Below are 24895 nucleotides of genomic sequence, written 5' to 3'. Positions count from 1 at the left end.
TTTACTTTAATTGTTTTGCACTGAGCACATGTACAATATACACAAAAAATTGCATATATATATATATATATATATATATATATATATATATATATATATATATATATATATATATATATATATATATATATATGTATATATATATATATATATATATATATATATATATATATATATATATATATATATATATATATATATATATATATATATATATATATATATATATATATATATATATATATATATATATTTAATTGTTTTGCACTGAGCCCATGAGAAGCTTTAAAATTTCGTTATACATTGTATAATAACAATAAAAAGCATTAATACACATATATAGTACTGTGATCTGATTGGCTACTCTCTGGTGGGCGGGGCGTCCCGTATGCCGGAAGTATGACGTAACATTGTTTTGGACGAGCGAGGAGACGACAGGAAAAATGCAGGAAAGCGTTGAGAATTGTAAGGTAAACGCAAGTTTATTCTCCTCTTTTTTCCATGCCCAGGTGTCACGGATACGACACTTCGACAGAAAAACCTTTGGGCTGTGTCACTCGAACTTTCCCGACAGTTAGTCCGAGCTAAAGGCGTGTAAGGCCAGCTGGGTTGTCAATAACGCTGATCGAACTGTCCACACTTTGATCAGGCTGCAGAACAAGAGGCTGGACACCGTGCAGATATCTGATTATATGTGTAATATATAGACATGAAAACATCCAGTTTGGGAGGGTCTCTCTAAGTTTGTTCTTAAGGTAGTTTTTTCCCCAGGTCGGACCTGACGGACGAGTCACCCCGTAATCATGTGACCTGAACGAGTGATCGGCTCTTTGTGCTGCTGTCAAGGCTGATTTATGGTTCCGCGTTACACCGACGCAGAGCCTACGGCGTAGGGTACGCCGTCGATTTAACGCGGAACCATAAATCAGGCTTTACCTGCTATTATTATTATTATTATTGAGCTATTTTTCGAATATGCATATTAAAAAAGAACAATACAAAAAAATAAGTACAAATATATATATATATTTGTACTTATTTTTTTTTACTTTTATATATATATATATATACATATACATATATATATATATATATATATATATATATATATATATATATATATATATACATATACATATATATATATATATATATATATATATATATATATATATATATATATATATATATATATATATATATATATCAGGTCCTATCCCTGGATCTTATATACATTTTTCCAAATAGCAAGAGAATCAATGAGCTCACTTATAGAACACAAAAAGCAAAATATAAGTCTATATATCAACATGAATATACATCCATTTATCAACATATCTACATATAACTATATACATATATATTAACAGAGATATACCCATACATAAATACTGTATGTATAATATATCTCTATATATCCATATACATACATATATATATAACATGTTTATTTCCATAATATTACAGCTAAAGCTGCGGATTAACCTTCTGACCGGGACACTGTGTGTCCAGGCGGTTTATGTTTGACACACTTGTGTTGCAGTAATTAATGCTGTGAAATATGTAAGAAGTCCGTATTTTAGTTTGACAGTTCGGAGCAAATTAGATGAAACTCCAGTGATTGTTTTTCCGGTTTCATCACGTGATAAAGAATCAGAATCATGTATTATAACTTTATATAACTTTCTCTAGTTGTGTTGCTTTAGGGAAGATTGAGGGGTTTTCTTGCCTTAATGAGGGGGTTCCCTTATGTATACATACAGGCATGTACAATATACATTATTGTTATATATATATATATATATATATATATATATATATATATATATATATATAGATGTAGATATATCTGAATCAGGTTTATTGGCCAAGTCAGGTCAAACAAGACAGGGAATTTGACTCCGGTTATTTTAGCTCACTGTACAATAAATAGACAAATGACAGCTCTTATTAACATATATACAATTTAAAAAAAAAAAGTGAAAGGTGCAGCAGTATGAGGTAGTCATGGTTATTGAAAGGTGCATTGTTACAGCATATGATTGTGGTTATTATTGTTATTATTATTATTGCACAGTGATTGATTACTCTGAGACTCTGTGAGTGATGAGAGTTCATCAGAGCAACATCTTGGGGGAAGAAACTGTTTTTGTGTCTGGAGGTTCTAAGAAATATCCAGATGTTTGTTGTTAAGACTTGCTTCACAAGGGAGTTTATGGTTCGACTTCCTGTGGCTTCCTCTCCACGTCCAAAAACATGTATTTTAAGGTTTAATTTCACATAGTGAGTGTGAGCTTGCGTGTGGTTTTGTGTACATGTGACCCTGTCCAAGTGTAAATCAAGTGAATAGAATAGAATAAGCTTTATTGGCCAAGTATGAACATGCCAGACAGGGAATTTGTTTTCGTTTTTTTTTCGCTCACTGAACCACTTGATTACTCTGAGACTATGAATGATGAGAGTTCATCAGAGCAACAGCGTGGGGGAAGAAATTGTCTCTGAGTCTGGAGGTTTTGGCTACAGAGGTCTGTAGAGCCGTCCAGAGGGGGGAGTTCAACCAGACTGTGTCCTGGGTGTGAGGGGTCTGCAGAGATGCTACCTGCCCGTTTCCTGGTCCTGGACAGGTACAGGTCCTGGATAGATGGGAACTTAGTCCCAATTATCCTCTCTGCAGACCTAATTGTCCGTTGCAGTCTGTTCTGTCTAGTTTGGTGGCCGATCCGAACCAGACAGTGATGGACGTGCAGAGAACAGACTGTATGATGGCAGAGTAGGAGGTGGTCAGCAGCTGCTGTGGCAGGTTATAAAGTTTATTATTTGTCTTTTTTTTTACCCTGACTGAATGATTTGTGTATGACTTTTATTTTTCTTTATTATGCTTACCAAAAAAAACTACATTGAAAATAGGACCTGCAGATCACTGGATATTGAAACTAAAATGTGGTTGGTTGCAACACATCTGTCTCCGGTGACTGTTTAATTTGAGTGAATTGTTTGTGTGTTTTGGGGTCATTTTCAGCTGATATTTGAGAAGGAAGGGGTTTACCTCCACACGAATGCCAAGAGGAGCAACCAAGAAACCACCATCCCCGGCTTCATCCGTATTGTCGAGCGGGTACGTAGATTTGTATCAGCCAAGTCTGCTCTAACACAAAGAAGGGATGCAACATGACTGTGTTAACTAAGCATGTATTTATCTATTTATTTGTGTTTTTAAGGGTGGGGTGCCGGCTTTAGAGTGGAGTCCACTGGAGGACGAGGGCCGCTGCGCTCCTGCCGTCCTCTACACCAAAAAGGTTTGCAGGCAGTTTGTTTACTACTTGTTAAAGTCTAAAAATATTAGTATTTTTATGAGTCAGAATGTTGTTCTCACCAACTAACTAGGATGGTGAAGGAGAGGAGGATGATACAAGGTTTGACCCTGGATATGAACCCGACTGGGCAATTATCAGCACTGTGAAGAAAGATCGTGAGCCAGTCCCGGTGAAGGATTCAGGTGCAGTTTAGGCTTTCCATAGTCTGGGCAAATAGTTACATGAAGAAAACATGTTCAAACCTTTTTTATCTCTCTTGCAGGTCAGTGGGCCTTCTCGCTGCCTCTGTCCGAGCTGTACTCTCTTCGTAGGGCCCGCTTCTCCTTAGGTCGAAACTTTCTAGTGCTGACCAGCAGAGGCGGCCACCCGCTCCCGCCCCTTCACTTCCACAGAGGAGGAACCAGGGAGCTGCTCCGAGCTCTCAACCATTACATCGTCCTGGACCCGTGAGTACGGCTCTGCTCTTTTTAGCTGCACTTCCTGCCGGGTTGTCACTGTACGTGTGTCAGAATACATCTCATGGCAGATAAAGGGTCCTCTTGTCCCAATACTCCCACTACTCCTACTTTCAGCACCACCCCTAAAATCAGGAAGCTGAGAGCCAAAAGCTGTTTTAATTTCAAGCTGTTTTTGGCGATGAGAAGAGCCGCCGGCCCGGAGCAGCAGCAGCAGCAGCAGCCGGAGTACAGACGTGATCGCCAGGTCAACCTGCACCGTCGTCCCGGGGGAGAAACCTGCAGCTCTGTTGAGAATTACCGCTGGCCGAAATAAATCATTTAGGAAGATAAATGTTGGTTTAATAGATGAAATCTAACAGTTGTAGCTACGCCTGTTAAGAGATTTGCTCAGAAAACTTCAGGATTTCTGTCTGCCTGCCGGCTTCGGGAGCTGATTTATGGTTCTGCGTTAAATCTACGCAGAGCCTACGGCATACGGTACGGCATAGGGTACGGCGTACGCGCACGTCGCCGCGTAACCTACGCCGTAGGCCTGCGTTGGTGTAACGCAGAACTATAAATCAGCCTTTATTCTGGCGAGGTCGCAAAAAACGGGCAGAAAAGTGATTATGTACATTCACTGAGTGAATATTATGAAAGTAAAATATATATTTCTCGATAGAAATGTAATAAAAACACATTTTTATGCAGAAACTAACTCAAAATATTGATTTTATTCACTAAAAAAATAAGAAATGTCCGCCATGTTTTTTTTTTTATTCAGTCCGCAAATGACGATGAAAAGCATTCTGGGAAATTTTTCTGGCCCTCGGTCAGCTAGTGAGGATCCGAAAACCCTCGATCCGTAGGGACAGATTCATAGCCACTATCCTCGTTTTCTTCACTACCACTAGGTGAAAAGAGGAATAGGGACACCACTACCCTCACGGGAACGCGCAAAATTTAGGGGTAGTGATGAAAACAAGGGGTAGTGGGAGTATTGGGACAGGGCCTAAATTGTAGTCGAGGTAAAGGCTGCATCTTTGGTGATGAAGACCTGACATGGTGGATGCTCTTATCATCAGATCTCCGGTCGATGGACGTCTTTTCCTCGCCTTCCCACAAGACTCCAATAATCTCTCTCAGTCCTTCGACAAGCTGCAGCTCTTTGACGATGGAGGCTCAGACCTTGTCTCGGTAACTTTGCAGTAACGAAGCAAAACAGAAATAAATGAACCCAAAAGCACATTGTAACTTTGATTTTATCCACCTAAAACAGAAGTTTATCCATGACCCGTATGCCACAACATTCGGTGGCTTCTCCAAAGTCACTAATTTCTTCAGAGAAGCCCTTCGACCTCCAGAGTCCCCCATCCACTCACGGGTCTCTCAGGATCCAAATCTCCCCCCACAGCCCGATGATGAGCCTGGATTTGAACTCATCACCTGTGTAAGAAAAAAAAAAAAAGTTATATGCCTCATATACAGGACTGTCTCAGAAAATTAGAATATTGTGATAAAGTCCTTTATTTTCTGTAATGCAAAAATATCATACATTCTAGATTCATTACAAATCAACTGAAATATTGCAAGCCTTTTATTATTTTAATATTGCTGATCATGGCTTACAGCTTAAGAAAACTAAAATATCCTATTCAAAAAATATGAATATTCTGGGCATCTTTATCTTAAACTGTAAGCCATAATCAGCAATATTAAAATAATAAAAGGCTTGCAATATTTCAGTTAATTTGTAATGAATCCAGAATGTATGACATTTTTGTTTTTTTAATTGCATTACAGAAAATAAAGAACTTTATCACAATATTCTAATTTTCTGAGACAGTCCTGTATGTATAAATGATAAACCCAATGAATCCTAACTGAGCTGTTTGTGATTGTTTTCCCATACAGGGTATGGAACTTGGTCCCAGACCAAAAGTAACAAGAGGACGACCTCTGGATCGGTGGGAGGAGTTTTTGGACTCCGAGGGACGAGTGCAGAATCCAGAGAAGATCAAAGAACTCGTGTTCAGAGGGGTGAGACAGGAAGAATCCCAGTTCATCCTAATGTTTGAACCGTCCCCTTTGAACTCTTAAAGCTAAGTGTCTTTTCTTCACTGCCCTTCTTCTTGCAGGGCATCACACCAACACTAAGGAAAGACATTTGGAAGTTCCTCCTGGGGTTTTATCCGTGGAACAGCACCAGAAAGGAAAGAGAAGACATTCTTCGCTTCAAAACGTTGGTGTTTTTATTCCTGCACACGCACTCATAGCCTCTTTTATTTATTTTATTTATTTAACCTTTCTTTAACCAGGAAGTCCCATTGAGATACGAGATCTCTTTTGCAAGGGAGACCTGGCCAAGACAACAGCAGCAATAAAATACACAATACAAAATACATCACTCAAAAACCACATCAAACAGTATATCTATTCTACAGATAACAACTACATTCTTCAATTAAATTTGAGAAATTTGAGAACTTAAAATACCGTATTGGCCCGAATATAACACGGGGTTTTTTTGCATTGAAATAAGACTGAAAAAGTGGGGGTGGAGATATCTTTAAAGCGAATCCTGAACATAACTCCCCAGGCCAAAGCCAACCCCTGTCACGAAGAAGAAAAATAAAAAATACCGGTAAGAAAGGAAAAGAGAAGAAAATAAGAGAAGAGATAACAGAAAATGGAGAAACGTAGCGACAATCTGGAGAAAAGTGGGTGGAAGATCGGCAGGTTAACCGGCAGCTGAGGAGAAGTTATGATGCAAACTTCAAGATGATGATTTGAATGAGGCAAAATAACATGCTTTTTCTCTCAGATATTTTGTTATAATTATTTGTTTCAGAAGTACTGTAATTATTTTTCTGTATAAAAATTGAATTTGGTGTTCAAAAAGTCTTTTTTCAAACTTGAGTCTTGAAAAAGAGGGGGTCGTCTTATAATCAGGGTCGTCTTATATTCGGGCCAATACGGTATAGCTTTTGTTTTCTGTACTTTCTTGGTTTTAAACGTTCTCTTCTGAGGTTCTGCATGCTCAGCTGCTCTGATGCCCCTCCGTCTCTGCAGGGATGAGTATTTCAGGATGAAGGTGCAGTGGAAGTCGGTCAGCGAGGAGCAGGAGATGAGGAACACTCTCCTCAGAGGATACAGGAACCTGATCGGTGAAGTCTTCACAAACAACAGCAGATCTGTTCCTCCTCTCGGTCAGCTGCTTGTCTGGCCTGCAGCGAACGTTAAAGCTGACGCGTCTTTGTTGTGTTGTGACAGAGAGGGACGTCAACAGGACGGACAGACACAACACGTTCTTCTCCGGGAACGACAACCCGGGGCTGACTCTGCTCCACGACGTGCTGATGACTTACTGCATGTACAACTTTGATCTCGGTGTGTATTTTATTAAATGCCCGCTCACTAGGGATGGGCGGTATGGACTAAAAAATGTATAATGATAATTTCTGGCATTTATCCCGATAACGAAAAAAAATACCAATTCAACTCCACCTTTGTAACTATAAATCTATCACCACATTCAGTCTTTGGAACCCCCAAATCACTGCTCTAAAAGAATAGTAAATGCTACTAAACTACACCAATTAAATTGAATTGATAAAAACCAATTAAATGAGGTCACATGTACTGCAAAACTGGAATGACTCAGATCCAACATGCTTGTTACACAAACACGTATCAACGGGAATTTATCTTTCTTTCTTTCTTTCTTTCTTTCTTTCTTTCTTTCTTTCTTTCTTTCTTTCTTTCTTTCTTTCTTTCTTTCTTTCTTTCTTTCTTTCTTTCTTTCTTTCTTTCTTTCTTTCTTTCTTTCTTTCTTTCTTTCTTTCTTTCAGGCTCATTTCTTTCTTTCTTTCTTTCTTTCTTTCTGGCTCATTTCTTTCTTTCTTTCTTTCTTTCTTTCAGGCTCATTTCTTTCTTTCTTTCTTTCTTTCTTTCTGGCTCATTTCTTTCTTTCTTTCTTTCTGGCTCCTTTCTTTCTTTCTTTCTTTCTTTCTTTCTTTCTTTCTTTCTTTCTTTCTTTCTTTTCTTTCAGGCTCATTTCTTCCTTTCTTTCTTTCTTTCTTTCTTTCTTTCTTTCTATCTTTCTTTCAGGCTCATTTCTTTCTTCCTTTCTTTCTTTCTTTCTTTCTTTCTTTCTGGCTCATATCTTTCTTTCAGGCTCATTTCTTTCTTTCTTTCTTTCTTTCTTTCTTCCTTCCTTCCTTCCTTCCTTCCTTCCTTCCTTCCTTCCTTCCTTCCTTCCTTCCTTCCTTCCTTCCTTCCTTCCTTCCTTCCTTCCTTCCTTCCATCACGTACGTTGTGCGTGGATTCAACACAGAACCATAAATCAGCTTTACACAAAAACATCATCAACGGGAATTTATCGTTTTTACCGCGAAATGACAAATTCTTACCGTGGGGAATTTTTTTGACGGTTTATCGTGAACGGTAAAATATCGCCCATTCCTACCGCTCACAGATGCACTAATACTTTAAATGTATTGTTTAATTTTATTGTTGCCTTAAAAAGGCAATACACAGCAGATTATTTGAAGTGGATCATTAAAAACAGACAGGTCACATGGACATAAACACCATTCCGCTCTGACCCTTTTCCTCTCCACCAATCCAGGTTACGTCCAGGGAATGAGCGACCTCCTTTCTCCCATCCTGTTCGTCACCCAGAACGAGGTGGAATCCTTCTGGTGTCTGACGGGCTTCATGGAGCTGGTGGTCAGTACAAATATTTCTCTGAGCCCAGCAGTTAATTTGATCGGGACTGCTTCCCTGCTTTGATTCTGCTGAGGAGTCGACGTGAATTCAGAGGTTTAGCAGCTGTGCGAGGGAAAATATTTCAGCTCTAATTGACACGGACTGCAGCTCATCAGCAGCACAGCCCAAGCGGAGAGTTTCCAAAACCTTTTGCTCTGGTTCAGATTCTTGGATTCCTAAATCTTTCCTAGTTTGAACTTTTTTTTTTTTAATTCTAGAAACAGATGCAAAAATGCACATCAAAACCATGCATATGCGGTTTCTGACTCACCAACTAGTGTTCATAAAGGAAGAATAGACTGTGAGAATGTGTGTGTCTCATAATTCTTCTGCCCGTGTTTACCGATGTTTTTAGAGCTTGATATGGTGAAGCCGACAGATTATGGAATGTAACATGAAAGAAAACAATTTCTGTGAATATCTCGAGTTTTATAATACAGTCGTGTGCAGGGATGGCGTTCTGGTGTCTGAAGACCTTTATACTTTATAACCCGAAGGAGAGAATAGACTTTTAGAAGATGGGAATTCCCTCATGCAATGTTTTAGATTTCCAAGAGCTGTCTGAGTAAACCAACAACATGCTATGCTCCATCTGTCCAAGACAAAGCACTTGGTCTTCTTTCTGTAGCTCCGGTGTCGTCTGTCCATGTGAAGTAATATGAATTTTAATTTCTCTTCCCCTTTTTCCCCTCCATTGGGTCCTTACCATCGAATTTACAGAGTTAATCAATTGTGTTATTAAATTTTTCCCATTACTTCTTTCTTTCTTTCTTTCTTTCTTTCTTTCTTTCTTTCTTTCTTTCTTTCTTTCTTTCTTTCTTTCTTTCTTTCTTTCTTTCTTTCTTTCTTTCTTTCTTTCTTTCTTTCTTTCCTTCGTTCCTTTCTTTCTTTCTTTCTTTCTTTCTTTCTTTCTTTCTTTCTTTCTTTCTTTCTTTCTTTCCTTCGTTCCTTCCTTTCTTTCTTCCTGGCTCATTTCTTTCTTTCTTTCTTTCTTTCTTTCTTTCTTTCTTTCTTTCAGGCTCATTTCTTTCTTCCTTCCTTCGTTCCTTTCTTTCTTTCTTTCTTTCTTTCTTTCTTTCTTTCTTTCTTTCTTTCTTTCCTTCGTTCCTTCCTTTCTTTCTTCCTGGCTCATTTCTTTCTTTCTTTCTTTCTTTCTTTCTTTCTTTCTTTCTTTCTTTCTTCCTGGCTCATTTCTTTCTTTCTTTCTTTCTTTCTTTCTTTCTTTCTTTCTTTCTTTCTTTCTTTCTTTCTTTCTTTCTTTCTTTCTTTCTTTCTTTCTTTCTTTCTTTCTTTCTTTCTTTCTTTCTTTCTTTCTTTCTTTCTTTCTTTCTTTCTTTCTTTCTTTCTTTCAGGCTCATTTCTTTCAGGCTCATTTCTTTCTTCCTTCCTTCGTTCCTTTCTTTCTTTCTTTCTTTCTTTCTTTCTTTCAGGCTCATTTCTTTCTTCCTTCCTTCGTTCCTTTCTTTCTTTCTTTCTTTCTTTCTTTCTTTCTGGCTCATATCTATCTTTCTTTCAGGCTCATTTCTTTCTTTCTTTCTTTCTTTCTTTCTTTCTTTCTTTCTTTCTTTCTTTTTTAGCTTAATTGTGCTTCTTGTCCTGTTTAGTTAAGGTGAAACTTTGATATGCAAATTGATTGGAGGGTGCAAAAAGTGGGAGTGGAAATCATGTTCATGCACGTACTTAAAACCTCGATTCGTCCAAAAGAACCGTATTTACACAGAGATTTCTAAATCTGGCAGATTTAATATGCATGCAGCATTATTGATCAAACCAGTGTTTTGCATCTGGCTCCTGCTTTTCTAAATAACAGGAAAAGCCCTTTAAAATGTCCCAGCTCGTGTTGGAAATACTGCTTTACTATACTATTCATGTAGTAAGAGAAGTGAAATGAAGACCACGGCAGACGCGTGACACTGAGAGCTCTGTTTTTACTTCTCCTCTTCCTGCAGCATCAGAACTTTGAAGAGTCCCAGGAGGCGATGAAGACCCAGCTCCTCCAACTCACCATCCTGCTGAAGGCTCTGGACCCGGATCTGTGGGACTTCCTGGGTCAGTCGTCTCATTTTCAGCCAATCAGATTGAATGAGAGTAAATTCAAAGGAACTTACACCCCAGAGGCAAAGCTAACTGGCTCCACGGGTCTTTATTTAGTTGTTTTTAGTTGTTGTTTTTTTTAATCATTTGTTCTTGCCGTGCAGACTCACAGGACAGCGGCTCGCTCTGCTTCTGTTTCCGCTGGCTGCTCATCTGGTTTAAAAGAGAGTTTTCCTTTGAAGACATCCTCATCTTGTGGGAGGTGAGGCCTTTACGCTTCATTGTGTGTTACAAACCCATTCACTGAAAACACACGTTAAATACCTGGGTGTTGAGTGCACGCTGTCTGACGTCCAGGGGCCAGATTCACCAATATGTTCTTAAGAACGATCTTAAGAAATGTCTTAAGATCTAAAATTAGGAAGTTCATAAGAAAGTTCTTAAGTGCATTTCCTCAATATTTTCTTAAGAACTTACGAATTTCTTATTTTTCCTACTTAAGAACTTCTTAAAATATGTCATTGCACGCGCCAACAAACAACATTTATACAGGTAGTTTGGGTCTTAACCGTCAGTCACTCACTAAACATGGAGAAGGAGAAAAAGAGGTTATGGTGGATGAGATTAATGTGCGAAAAAAAAATACTATTGGGGAAAATTAATAATAATTAACTACCACGCTAACTAACATGCTAACAAACAGTTAACAGGCTCTTTGTGTAATTAATTACAAAGTATATCCTCAAACTATGACCTACTAGTCTAAACTTGTCTAAAATGTGTTGAAAAAGGGGATATTAGAGTCTTATTATTATTATTATTATTATTATTATTATTATTATTATTATTATTATTATTATTATTATTATTATTATTATTATTATTATTATTACCTTTTCACAGAAGAAATTTTAAGACGGGTCAAGGTTGTCTTAAAGTTAAGAAAAAAGTCAAGAACAAATTTGAGAACTTTTATTTCAAGCGTACCATTTATTCTTACGTCTTTTCTTAAGAAGAAAGTTGAGAAAATACTTAGAACTTTTTTGGAGAATATGACTTCTTCTCTTTTTTCTTCTTAAGACTGAACTTAAGAAAAAAATGACACTTAAGAAGATTTTTATTCTTAAGAATGTTTTGGTAATCTGACGTCCTGTTCTCTGTCTCAGGTCCTCTGGAGCCGTCTCCCTTGTGACAACTTCCACCTGGTGATAGCCTGTTCCATCCTCCAGTCCCAGCGAGGAGAGCTGATCGGCTCCGACCACGACCTCAACACTATTTTAAAGGTCAGTTTGTTTATGACGTGATGACGGATCACGGTAACATGTCGGCATCCACGTTTTAATGTCTTTCATCCTGACTGAACTACAGCACATCAATGAGTTGACCATGAAGCTCGACCTGCAGAGTATTCTGCACGACGCCGAGGCCATCTACCTACAGCTGGTGCAGTGCAAGGTAGGATGTCGCACACCTCACCATTCAGTAAGGCGACTTCAACTTTAGTCTTCTTGTGTTTGTCGGAATAGTTGTTTTCAAAAAGTCTTAAATTCCATTTTTGCTAAAATAAGGCCTTTAATGGTCTTAATTTGTCTTAAATCTCAATCCAAGGGTCTTAATTTTAGAGGCAATGTATCGAGTCACCGTCAAAAAGTGTATTTTATCGTTTTGAGGAGAATCTCCTGCGGACGGTCTGAATCTGTGTTGCCAGATTGGGCACGTTTCAGCCGAATTGGGCTGACAAATATATATTTGGGCTGCTTTTCCTGGTTTTTACTAAATATTTAGAAGAAATATTGTACTGTCTTAGAAAACTGTCCAAATTTCATGTTGATTCATCCTTGATGTCCATGTTTTATCGCTCTTTCATTAGGTCCGTATTAACTTTTTCTTTCGTTTGTTGGTTTTCATCACTAAGGGTAAAGCAGAAAACTGTTCTTACCAAGGTGGTTAATGTCTGTAGCAAAATAATTGCTCAGGTGACTCTACAGGACCTTTATAACAAACAGCTGTATAGGAAAGCAAAAACTATCCTATCAGACTGTTCCCATCCTCTACACCAAGAATTTCAGTTTCTTCCATCGGGTAAATTGCTCAGACTTCCACTTCTCAAAACCAACAGACATAAACATTCTTTTGTACCTTCTGCTATCCCCCTTCTCAATTCCATGAGGAAAAGGTAGCTGTTGTGGGGCTTGGATTTTTAGATTTTTAGATTTAAGTCGTTGTCCCTTTTTTACTATGTGTATATGTCTACATATTGCTGCATGATTAATTGCCCCATTGGGGACAAATAAAGTTGATTGATTGATTGATTGAACAAACTCACTGATATTTGATTTGCTTTAATCTACTCAATTTAATTGTAGTCTTTGTTTGGAGCCTGAATTTTTTTTTGGGCTATTTAGTGGTGTTGTGAAGCTTGAAATGTATTCCGCGTTTAATAATTTATCGTTTTAAAATAGAGTGTATGATTTGGGGTTGGTTTGTCATCATTTCGGTGGGTTTTACATCGCGTCTGGGCTGGAACCTGGTAGCCAGATCTGGCAACCTCGACCTCAGCGCTGGATTTCTTAGTGACTTGTCTTTTTGGTCTTAAATTTTGTTTGAAAATGGTATTAAAAAGTCTTAAATTTACCTTGGTCAAACCCATAGACACCCTGCAGTCAGAGTTAACTCAATCATTCATGTTTGATTAAAAAAAAACACACACATGTTCGCATTATATCTCATCAAAATATGTTTCCGCAAATTGTATAATATTTGTTTAGATTATTCATCAAAGTCGTCTCTCAGTAACCGGATCGAGAGTCCCAGAGGTGTCAAGTAACGAAGTACAAATACTTTGTTACCTTACTTAAGTAGAAATTTTGGTTATCTATACTTCACTGGAGTAATTATTTTTCAGACGACTTTTTACTTTTATTCCTTACATTTTCACGCAATTATCTGTACTTTTTACTCCTTACATTTTAAAAACAGCCTCGTTACTCTATTTCATTTCGGCCTTTAATAAAAACTATCCAGTTAAATTGCTCCATCCGGATAGAGTGAATTTGGTTGTGGTTGTTTCAGATGTTCTTGTCCAGTTTTGTTCTTACATCCGTTCCCTCAGATTCCTGCAACTAAACTTGGATGTACATTCCAATAAAGGTTAGGATAAATGACAACATGCCTCTGAAGTTTGACTTTTTGCACCATTACAATACTTATAGGCAACTAGTCATCATATCTCCTGCTCTCTGAAACACATGTTAATGCTCAATAGTACACATATATGGTTCTTTAATATATTTGCATTATACTAAGATGCATTCATTTTCAATGGCTTTTGTCCTTAATGGCTTTTTTCCCCCTTACATTACTTTTACTTTTATACTTTAAGTAGTTTTGAAACCAGTACTTTTATACCTGAGTAAAAAACTTGAGTCGATACTTCAACTTCTACAGGAGTATTTTTAAACTCCAGTATCTATACTTCTACCTGAGTAATGAATGTGAATACTTTTGACACCTCTGGAGAGTCCTCACAAGGATGAAACAAGGACTCTCGGGTGATTGAAAACATGGCCGCGGCGGCAGGTTCTTACTCCCTCTGTTCTCTGTTCTTGTGCAGGAGCTTCCTCTCAAAGTGCAGCAGGTTCTGGGCCTGTACGTCCCGTCCAGCTCGGAGGAGAGCAGTCCAGACTCCCGGAGCAGCGAGACGCAGCGGCTGCTCAGCCAACCGCAGGCGGGAGCCGCTGCCTCTGACGCGCATCACGCACCCTGTCCTTAAGACTGTCTCATCTGAAGTGGTGCTTATGAAGACACGTGTGGACGACATTTAAATATGAAGTGAAAAGAAGGAATAAACTGTATGTGATAAAGGCTGTTGTTGCTGCTTATCAACGACAGAGGGCAGTATTGAGGCTCTTTAAAGCAGTTCCCTCTTGCTCCTGGAGATTTAAACACTTGTACTTGCAGTGCTGTTTTTTTTGTGTGTATCCTCGTTTTTCTTGACAGCTTTTCCTTTTTTATGTGTTCTGAGTGTCTATGCCATTCTTTCTCCTCTCCATTCTATCTCTGTTGCTGCTAATTTACAATTAATTCACCTCTGTGTCGTTTGTCGCCGTCATCATGTCCAGCGCGTTTTATTTCCTCTCGACTGTAACTGCAAAGGGAAGAAGTTGAAGATTAACTCAGTGGCAGCAGTTCATTGGAGCTACGTGATGCCATTCCAGCCCTATGCAAAGTTTTTGCATGCCTTATAGTGTTCACACGCTGCGTGGATAGCTGTTCTTTTATGCATTATATGAAAAGCATTTTCATCCAAGAATTATGACCGAATAAATGTTTAAATCTTTACCAAACAGCGTCTATTTGTTTCATCATTAACCCCTTCGTTTTCAGCGATGGCCGTCGTCAAGCTGCTTTTATTGAGATTTCAAAAGAGAGAGGCGTCAGAAACCAGAGGTGCAGCAATTTGAGTATTATGATTGATTGATTGATTGATTGATTGAATTGTTTATTTTGAACACATAAGGAAAAAAATATAACATTTTAAAACAAATTCAAAACACGAAAAACAGGAAAAAAAAAAAACAGTGTCCGAAAAGGAGCAGGTAGAAGTAAAACTTATTTAACCCTGCCCCTTTGTTACCTCTATTATAAATTAAACATAAATATTAATAATAAATAGCTGCTAATTTACCTATTAGGCTACCGATTTTCCCATTGGTTGTGCCTTTGCACCTAACCAGCTAACAAACACAATCTTTCCTTAACATAACTCCTCAATCAAATAACTTCCTAGAACTTCCTTTTTGTACCGTTTTTTAAATTGATTTATATTTGTACATTGCTTCAACCCATCACCCAACCCATTCCATAGATCCACTCCAACAACTGAGATACACATGCTTTTCCTTTTAGAATGAACACATTGTTTTTTTAAATTAAATTTTCCTCTTAAATTATAACCCCCCTCCCTGTCACAAAACATTTTCTGTAAATTGCCTGGAAGTGAATCAGTTCTCGCTTTGAATATGATTTGTAGAGTTTTTTTATTTTGACAATGTCCCAGAATTATGTATTTTCAAAAGGTGACAAATCTAAAACAACAAAGACGCAAAGTCCAACTATCAGTTATCTAAACCCACTTCCGCCTATTTACCACTAATACCTCACGTATTTTTGGAAATATTTGTAAATATCTTGTAAATATTATCCGTTTATTTTGTGTTTACTACTTTTTTTTGTGTGTTTTGGCTGCTGCACGACTGAATTTCTCCTCTGGGAGATTAATAAAGTCCACTATTCTATTCTATTCTATTTAGGGTCAGGGGAGTCTTTTCGGGCCAATTCCAGCTCTCTTTACCCAAAAAGTAAAGTCGGGGTTCCCCTTCAACAGGTCACCGGTGCACGTCATAAAGAGTCTTTTAGTTTGTGTCAGGCAGGTGATAATATTGCAATATATTACAATAAAGTAAAAGTTTATCTCTTGCAGAGGTGTCAAGTAACGAAGTACAAATACTTTGTTACCTTACTTAAGTAGAAATTTTGGTTATCTATACTTCACTGGAGTAATTATTTTTCAGACGACTTTTTACTTTTACTCCTTACATTTTCACGCAATTATCTGTACTTTTTACTCCTTACATTTTAAAAACAGCCTTGTTACTCTATTTCATTTCGGCCTTTAAAAAAAAACTATCCAGTTAAATTGCTCCATCCGGATAGAGTGAATTTGGTTGTGGTTGTTTCAGATGTTCTTGTCCAGTTTTGTTCTTACATCCGTTCCCTCAGATTCCTGCAACTAAACTTGGATGTACATTCCAATAAAGGTTAGGATAAATGATAACATGCCTCTGAAGTTTGACTTTTTGCACCATTACAATACTTATAGGCAACTAGTCATCATATCTCCTGCTCTCTGAAACACATGTTAATGCTCAATAGTACACATATATGGTTCTTTAATATATTTACATTATACTAAGATGCATTCATTTTCAATGGCTTTTGTCCTTAATGGCTTTTTTCCCCCTTACATTACTTTTATACTTTAAGTAGTTTTGAAACCAGTACTTTAATACTTTTACTTGAGTAAAAAACTTGAGTTGATACTTCAACTTCTACAGGAGTATTTTTAAACTCTAGTATCTATACTTCTACCTGAGTAATGAATGTGAATACTTTTGACACCTCTGATCTCTTGTTGGTATTTTCATGTTGCCCTTCAGTTTATTCGGTAAGAGACTCCCCCAGAAACAAAAAGAAACCAGACAAACTTTGTTAATAGCAACAAATGGTAATCTGATGATACTGATTCATCCAGGCGGCCCCGCCTGTACCGGCTGTTTCCTGTTCAGGGTGGTGGGTGTGTGGGGGGGTCTGGGGGGGTTTGGGAGCAGGTCTCACCCCCTTATTTCTGTTCTCTCTTGGTTTCTAAAGTCAACACCAAAGGCTGAAGTCTCAGGCATGACAGATTGATAATGTGCACTAGTCCTCGTACCCGAACTGTCTTTCAGGAACGAGCCTTTAAGCATTCACACCCTCGTCCTGGTGTAAATTGCAGAGTCATCTTAAATTGGATTATCTCCCAAGAGGGGAAGATTTTAAAGCTCGGATCTAGAACTGTTTGACTACTGCATGCACAGTGATTATAGTGTAATGCTGTGGTTTGTCAAACTGTTTTAGCTGTTTTTAATCCTTGTTTTGTTGTTTGTGTGTATTTTACGTGGACCTACTTGCAAAAGAGATTCTGAATCTCATTGGGATTATTCCTGGTTAAATAAAATAAATAAATAAAACGTCAGGGGTACAAAACTGACTCACCAGACCACAAAAAAAGTAAGTTTAAATGGTGTTTCTGAGCTTTGCTCCACGCTGTAGCGTTTTGACAGAGTTATTTTCTTGCCCTTGTGATTAAATCAAGTACTAAATGATAAATGGATCAGAACCTGAAGGAATGGAACACATCGGGTTTTACCCCTGCCCTTTTACACATTGAAGATTCCTCCAGATTTATTTAAATAATTTAATGATATTTAGCACTGTAGAAGAGGAAGTGTGAACCCTCTCCGTTGTGTTGGGGAAAAGCTTTCTTAAACATTTCCCAGAAGACCCGGCTGCTCAAAGACCCAGCCTTTCAGTTACAATGGCCTGCTTGGAATGATGACGTTAGTGTTCAAATAAATGTCAGAGCTGTTTTATAAAGTTGTATGCTATCCAGAGATGAACCTTCAAAACTTCTTACACGTTAGTTTTGAACATTGTTTTTGTTTAGTTTTTGTGAAATACTGTTTGTTAGTACGACGGAGTATTAGGGCCAAACTAAGACAAAAAAAAAATTGGAAATTACGAGAATAAAATCATAATATAATGAGAATAAAGTTGTAAAATTACGAGAATAAAGTCATAATGTTGCGAGAATAAAGTCGTAACATTACGAGAATAACGTCGTAATTTGTGAGAATAAAGTCGTAAAATTACGAGAATAAAGTCATAATTTATGAGAATAAAGTCGTAATATTACGAGAATAAAGTCATAATTTATGAGAATAAAGTCGTAACATTACGAGAATAAAGTCGTAATATTACAAGAATAAAGTGTTAATTTATGAGAACTCTAACAAGAAGAGTGTGTTAAAATGTTGAATATTGAGCATCTTGTGAAGTTATATTTATATATTTATAATATATTTAATATTACGACTTTATTCTCGTAATATTACGACTTTATTCTCAAAATATTACAACTTTATTCTCATAATTTTACGACTTTATTCTCATATTATTATGACTTTATTTTCGGAATTTCCTTTTTTTTTTTTTTTTTCTTAGTTTGACCCTAATACTCCGTCGTATGTTAGCAACTGAACAGGGAAGAAGGCAGAAGTGTGCAGACTTTAATCTGACTTTCCATATTGATTTTTACTCAGTCAGACTGGCTTGTTTTTGTTGTGAACTGGTTTCCCCCGTCACCCCCCACCACCAGCGGTCAGCAGGTGTCTGAGTGAGGTGAATGGCTGAGAGGAAAATAGGACCTCTGTTCTCCAGTGTCCCGGGAAATGAGCTGGAAAATGAGGGGCGGGCGGGCACACCCCCTTCTCAGGACCTGCTGCGCTCCTCTTTTGGCTCGTCGCTGTCTCCTCTCCTCTGCTCCGTGTTGTTTGAATACAGCTGTGGCGTATGAATTTAACAGGCTGCTTAAACAGGCTGACGATCTGTCACTCTGTTTGTCCGGCCGCCCCCCAAGTCGCCGCCCCCGAGTCCACCCCAACCTGACCCCACTTGACTGGCGGAGTCAAACCCAGTCAATCCCTCATTCAAACTCAATCTGCTTTCAGCACCTCTTAAAGCCCGTTTTCACAGCCAAAAGGCTCTAAAGTCAATATTCTCTCGCTGATGTTACCATCAACCGAGTGTTAGAGGATTAAGCTCTCTTCATCTAGTCATTATGTAGAGTGTCTTTAAGAAGCTGTGATCTCAGAGTGGTGCTTTGGTCACGTTGCCAGTATATTTGTGTGTGAACAGCAGTCATGTGAGTGTCAGACAGTCTCACAGGGTGTGTGGAAAAACTAAAAATGACCACTAAGACAAACAAAACACCTAGTCTAAAATAAACGCATTCTTGAATACGTTATAAGACATATATACATTATTTGTTGGACCTTTTATTGTGTTGTACATTTGTACATGAGCTAAACTTTAACTAAACTAAGTTTTCTATAACAGTCCGGCTTGATATTTGCAGTCATATACATGTTGTCATGTTGTCATGACAACCCATCTAATTTAAATTCATTACAACTCGCACAATTACGTCATAACTCTCTAAAAACGTTTGATTTACATGTTTCATTTAGATGGATGGATGGATGGACGGATGGATGGATGGATGGATGGATGGATGATGGATGGATGGATGGATGGATGGATGGATGGATGGATGGATGGATGGATGGATGGATGGATGGATGGATGATGGACGGATGGACGGATGGATGGATGGATGGATGGATGGATGATTGGAGGGATGGATGGATGGATGGATGGATGGATGGATGGATGATGGATGGATGGATGGATGGATGGATGGATGGATGGATGGATGGATGGATGGACAATTTCCACTCAGTTTTATTTATATAGCGTCTAATACAACAGATGTTGTCTCTAGACGCTTTCCAGAGATCCAAAACATGAACATAAACATAAACATAAACATAAACCCCCGGGCAGTTATTACATAAACAATGGCAGGTAAAAACTCCCATAGTGGGAGAAAAGCCTTAAGCCAAACAGTGGCAAGAAAAACTCCCCTTTAGGAGGAAGAATCCTTGACCAGGACCTGGATCATAAGGGGGGACCCTCCTGCCGAAGGCCAGACTGGGGGAGTCGGCGACGTCAGCAGCACAGCAGGCAGGTGGAAGCAGCAACGGGATGACCGGGGATGGGGCGGGGGACTGGGACCGCAGGCCAGAACGCAGCTCCCGAGGCTCCGGCCTGCAAATATGCACAAAAGAGAAAAAAGGGGGGCCAGCACAAGAAACTACAGGAGCGATGGACAAAAACGATAGCTATGAGATATTTATAATAAATAAAAATGGAAATGGAGAAGAGCGGAAGGGAAAAGGAGAGCAGAAGAAGGGTGAGAGGCACCGCCCAGCGGATCATGTCGGTGCCCCCCTGCAGCATAGGCCTATAGCAGCATATCTACCGCGAAGCTATATTTGAGACTAACTATTATAGTCTTGTTCTATAGCTGCAACTATGACTACTGACTCTAACACACTAGAGTTTACACTACCTAGAGATTTACCAACACCAGCTAGAGGTTTACTAAACACTAACTATCGGCTTTACTAAACAGAAATGTTTTAAGTTTAGTTTTAAAGGTGGAGGTGGTGTCAGCCTCCTTAACCCAGATTGGAAGTTGGTTCCATAGTAATGGTGCCTGATAGCAGAACGCCCGCCCTCCAAATCTACATTTAGATACTCTAGGAACTACGAGTAAACCTGCACTCTGAGAACGGAGAGCTCTGCCAGGAACATAAGGCACTATCAGGTCTTGTAAATATTGCGGAGCTGAGCCGTTTTGGGCTTTATATGCAAGTAATAAAATTTTTAATTGGATTCTGAATTTTACAGGTAGCCAATGGAGCGACGCTAACACTGGAGAGACGTGGTCTCTCCTGCTGATTCCTGTCAGCACTTGGGCTGCTGCATTTTGGATCAGCTGGAGCCTATTCAGCAAATTACTTGGACATCCTGCTAATAACACATTACAGTAATCTAGTCTAGAAGATACAAACGCATGAACTAGTTTTTCTGCATCACTCTGCGAGAGGATTTTCCGAATTTTTACAATATTACGGAGATGGAAAAACGCTATTTTACAAACCTGATTAACATATGGATTAAACGACAAATCCTGATCGAAAACAACACCAAGGTTTCTCACAGTTGCACTGGATGGATGGATGGATGGACGGACGGACGGACGGACGGACGGACGGACGGACGGACGGACGGACGGACGGACGGACGGACGGACGGATGGATGGATGGATGAGCAGCTTATGTCTTCAGACCGAGCTACGTGATATCTAGAAATGTATCAAGTTCCAGACGACCGAACAAATTCAAAAATACGTTTTTGTGTCACGTTGGAAACTGAATCCTCCCTCATTGATGCTCAGAAACCCTGGCCGTGAATTATTGATGCCGGGCTGAAATCAAGTCCCGGTGCCCGCTGCGTGCTGTCCTGCAGCCGTCCATTTAACTCCCGTCTGAAACGCGAGCTGCCACCGAATCCTCCAGATTGGTGAAAAGCCACCTGTAATGAGTGTGTCAAATACAATCTGTACGGCCACCGGTGAGTGTGACCCCATTGTGGCGGTCAGAGGGGTCTCCCGGGAGCGTGTGGGGAGTGTGTCTACCTCATGAATGTGTGAAGTGTGTATCTGTGAGAGGAGCCAGCACCAGGCAGAAGGCCAGGGTCTGTTGTCTGACACTGATTTGTTAAAGGAGACAATACGGCTCATTGACCCGGCCGGCTCCACTGTCTGTTGCACATACCTCGCCCAGCCCTCCCCGGCGGCTGAGCGCTCTTTAAACAGGGGCAGCAGATTGCTGCAGGCGCTGGGAGGGGAGGCTGACGGCCGGGAGACAGCCTGCTTTGACAATGAGAAAAGACCCACAGCCAAAACTTTGATGAACATATTTGCGGAGAATATTCCAACTTCTAACTTGTTTCTAAGGGATTTGGAGAAGCCTTATTAGAGTCTGGGACATTTATAATTGCTCAAAACGTCACTTTCCAAAACTTTTAAATGAACAAAGTCTGTTTGCATCCTGGATCGCATTTGAGGCTGCTTTTTCGTAAAGTAACTCACCGACACTTTCTTAGTTATGAGGTCATTCTGTAATGTTTTTTTCCCTTTTGATTTGATTTATTCACACACACACACACATGTGAATTGGTAAGGAAGAGTATTATGGCCAGGCAAGAGAAACATGAAAATAATATTTTATAGGAAGAAGTTTTTTTTTCATTATGCACTTCGAGAAAAAAGTCAAAATGTCGAGAAAAAAGTCGAAATGTCAAAAAAAAGTCGAAATGTCAAGATTAATGTTGAAGTACAATTTCAAGAAAAAAGTCGAAATGTTGAGAAAAAAGTCGAAATGTCCAGAAAAAAGTTGAAATGTCGAGAAAAAAGTCAAAATGTCGAGAAAAAAGTCAAAATGTCGTGAATAAAGTTGAAATGTTGAGGAAAAAAAATTGTATTTCGACATTATTCTCGACATTTCGACTTTTTTCTCGACATTTCAACTTTTTTCTCGAAGTGCACAATAAAAAAAAAATCTTCCTCTCTCAAATATTTTTTCTCCTGCATGGCCCTGATACTCTTCCGTAGAATTGGTCTCCTGGAGAATCAAAAGCTTATGGTAGGAGCCAGGCCCGGAGTGGCTAATCGGGAGGACCGGGACAATTCCCGGTGGGCCGGTCTGATGTTTGGGCCGCGAGGGCCGGTGTTCATTTTTTTTTGGCGGGGGGGCGGGGCCGGTGTTCAGTCATTGCACTGGGCTGATCACGTATCTGCATGGATGTATAATAATAATATAATGATATAATAAGTGCTACCGCTGTCCCTGGGCCGCCTCCGCCTCCGCTGGCAGCTCTTTTTTTTTTTTTTCTTTGCAGACGGACCGTGACGTAACTGTTACCTGTCCGAGTGCACGGACGTGTTACGACGTAACACGTCCGTGCACTCGGACAGTGGTGATGGAGAGATGGAGAGTAGAAAGAGCAAGGGTGGCGCGGAGAAGCAACGATTAAAAAAGAGAAAAGCTCTGGAATCAGAGGCAGCAAAGTGTGCCAAAATTGGCAGCTTTTTCACAAAAGCGAGCTCGCTGACAAATGAGGACAATGAAACGGGTAAGGCAAGATGTTAAACTTTGCCTGCAAATAGGGTTGCCACCTTTCAGAAATAGAAATAAGGGACGCCCCGATTTCAGCAGCAGAGGAGCCAAAAAAAAAGCCCCAAAACTTCTAAACTGAATAAAAATGTGTTTATTTTATATGAAAAAACAAAATGCTTTGATTTAAAGTTTAAAGTGCTTTAATAGCATTGAACTTGCATGACTGTACAGACAGACAACCATACTAGCAACTGAAATATCCTCCTATGCTACGTATGTCCACATCAGCCCAGATGTAGAATATAGTTACAGGTGAAGAATATGGTGTAAAAGTTAATTTATTTCAATAATTCAACTAGAATATGGTGTAAAAGTTAATTTATTTCAATAATTCAACTAGAATATGGTGTAAAGGTTAATTTATTTCAATAATTCAACTAGAATATGGTGTAAAAGTTAACTTATTTCAATAATTCAACTAGAATATGGTGTAAAAGTTAATTTATTTCAATAATTCACCTAGAATATGGTGTAAAAGTTAATTTATTTTAATAATTCAACTAGAATATGGTGTAAAAGTTAACTTATTTCAATAATTCAACTAGAATATGGTGTAAAAGTTAATTTATTTCAATAATTCAACTAGAATATGGTGTAAAAGTTAACTTATTTCAATAATTCAACTAGAATATGGTGTAAAAGTTAATGAAAATACGGTACAAATCGTGTCCCGTATTAGTTCAATGCAACATTTTTTTCTCAAATAAAGGACAATTCCGTATTTTACGGGACGGGTGGCAACCCTACCTGCAAACCACCATTGAAGTTAATTATCAAGTCAATGAATTGTGTGGCGTTGTGACAAATAACATAACATTATATAATTTAAATAATAGTATGATGCGACGCCACATAACTAGGAAACTTTGTCTTGTAGCCCCTCAGAGTCAGCTGCAAGATCCAGCACCAAGCAGCAGCCATGAGCCCACACCTCCAGAGTGGGCAGGTAGGATTGCTCATTGAGTGAATATTATTAAAATTCATACAGGACTGTCTCAGAAAATTAGAATATTGTGATAAAGTCCTTTTATTTTCTGTAATGCAATTAAAAAAAAAACTAAAATGTCATACATTCTGGATTCATTACAAATCAACTGAAATATTGCAAGCCTTTTATTATTTTAATATTACTGATTATGGTTTACAGTTTAAGATTAAGATTCCCAGAATATTCTAATTTTTTGAGATAGGATATTTTAGTTTTCTTAAGCTGTAAGCCATGATCAGCAATATTAAAATAATAAAAGGCTTGCAATATTTCAGTTGATTTGTAATGAATCCAGAATGGATGACATTTTTGTTTTTTTAATTGCATTCCAGAATATCACAATATTCTAATTTTCTGAGACAGTCCTGTATAATGAAGAGTATGGTGTAGACCTGCTCTATATGCAAAGTGCCCTGAGTGAAACTGTCCTGAATTGATCAGAAGGCTTTGTAAAAAGGTGAGATTTGTGCTGAGAATTAAGACCATTTTTAAAATGTGATTTAGTGTCAGAAGCAGAGCCAGGAGCCAGTAGTGATGAGGGGATTGCTCCTGTCAGTATGGAAGGAACAGGTGAGCTGTTGTAACAGAGTGTGTGATGAAGCAAGCATTAGTTCCAATATAACCACTTTCTATGCCCAAACAATAGTAGTGACCCGTTATATTTTTTATCATTGAAAGTAAGATAGTAAATACACAAAGCCCACAATTGAAAGGGAATAGGATTAAAGTAATATGAAATAAGCCTGCATATTTTGCTGTTGAAAATATCTTAATTGCTTAAGTCAAAATGTGTTTTCCACATCAAATGTGAAAACATTTTATATTTTTTATTGTGATACAGGTGCAGGCGAGTCTAGGGAAACTGGAGGAAGTGTGACAGGGAGAGC

At 38.6% G+C, this 24895-nt stretch overlaps 1 protein-coding gene across 1 annotated transcript; it reads left to right on the top strand.

Moving 5' to 3' along the window:
* The first annotated feature begins 391 nt into the window (after positions 1-391).
* tbc1d17 (TBC1 domain family, member 17) lies at positions 392-14901 on the top strand. The gene is made up of 17 exons (XM_061710925.1): positions 392-470; positions 3020-3115; positions 3219-3296; positions 3385-3496; positions 3577-3760; positions 4837-4948; positions 5031-5201; positions 5666-5791; positions 5890-5993; positions 6824-6918; positions 7025-7141; positions 8382-8482; positions 10471-10570; positions 10720-10817; positions 11722-11838; positions 11924-12010; positions 14169-14901. Exons 1-17 carry the CDS (start codon positions 444-446, stop codon positions 14325-14327), a joined length of 1884 nt encoding a protein of 627 aa, XP_061566909.1. The 5' UTR covers positions 392-443; the 3' UTR covers positions 14328-14901.
* Positions 14902-24895: the final 9994 nt, after the last annotated feature.

Source organism: Cololabis saira, chromosome 21, assembly GCF_033807715.1.
Source record: "Cololabis saira isolate AMF1-May2022 chromosome 21, fColSai1.1, whole genome shotgun sequence".
Taxonomy (NCBI): domain Eukaryota; kingdom Metazoa; phylum Chordata; class Actinopteri; order Beloniformes; family Belonidae; genus Cololabis; species Cololabis saira.
The sequence above is the reverse complement of the archived record's forward strand: the minus strand, read 5'-3'. Positions and strand labels throughout refer to the sequence as shown.

Bases quoted from the DNA above. Each gene is read 5' to 3' on its own strand.
- tbc1d17 (XM_061710925.1), top strand. From the start codon at position 444: ATGCAGGAAAGCGTTGAGAATTGTAAG. The intron at 8,483-10,470 runs GTCAGTACAAAT...CTCTTCCTGCAG, and splicing joins CGGGCTTCATGGAGCTGGTG to CATCAGAACTTTGAAGAGTC. The intron at 12,011-14,168 runs GTAGGATGTCGC...GTTCTTGTGCAG, and splicing joins TACAGCTGGTGCAGTGCAAG to GAGCTTCCTCTCAAAGTGCA.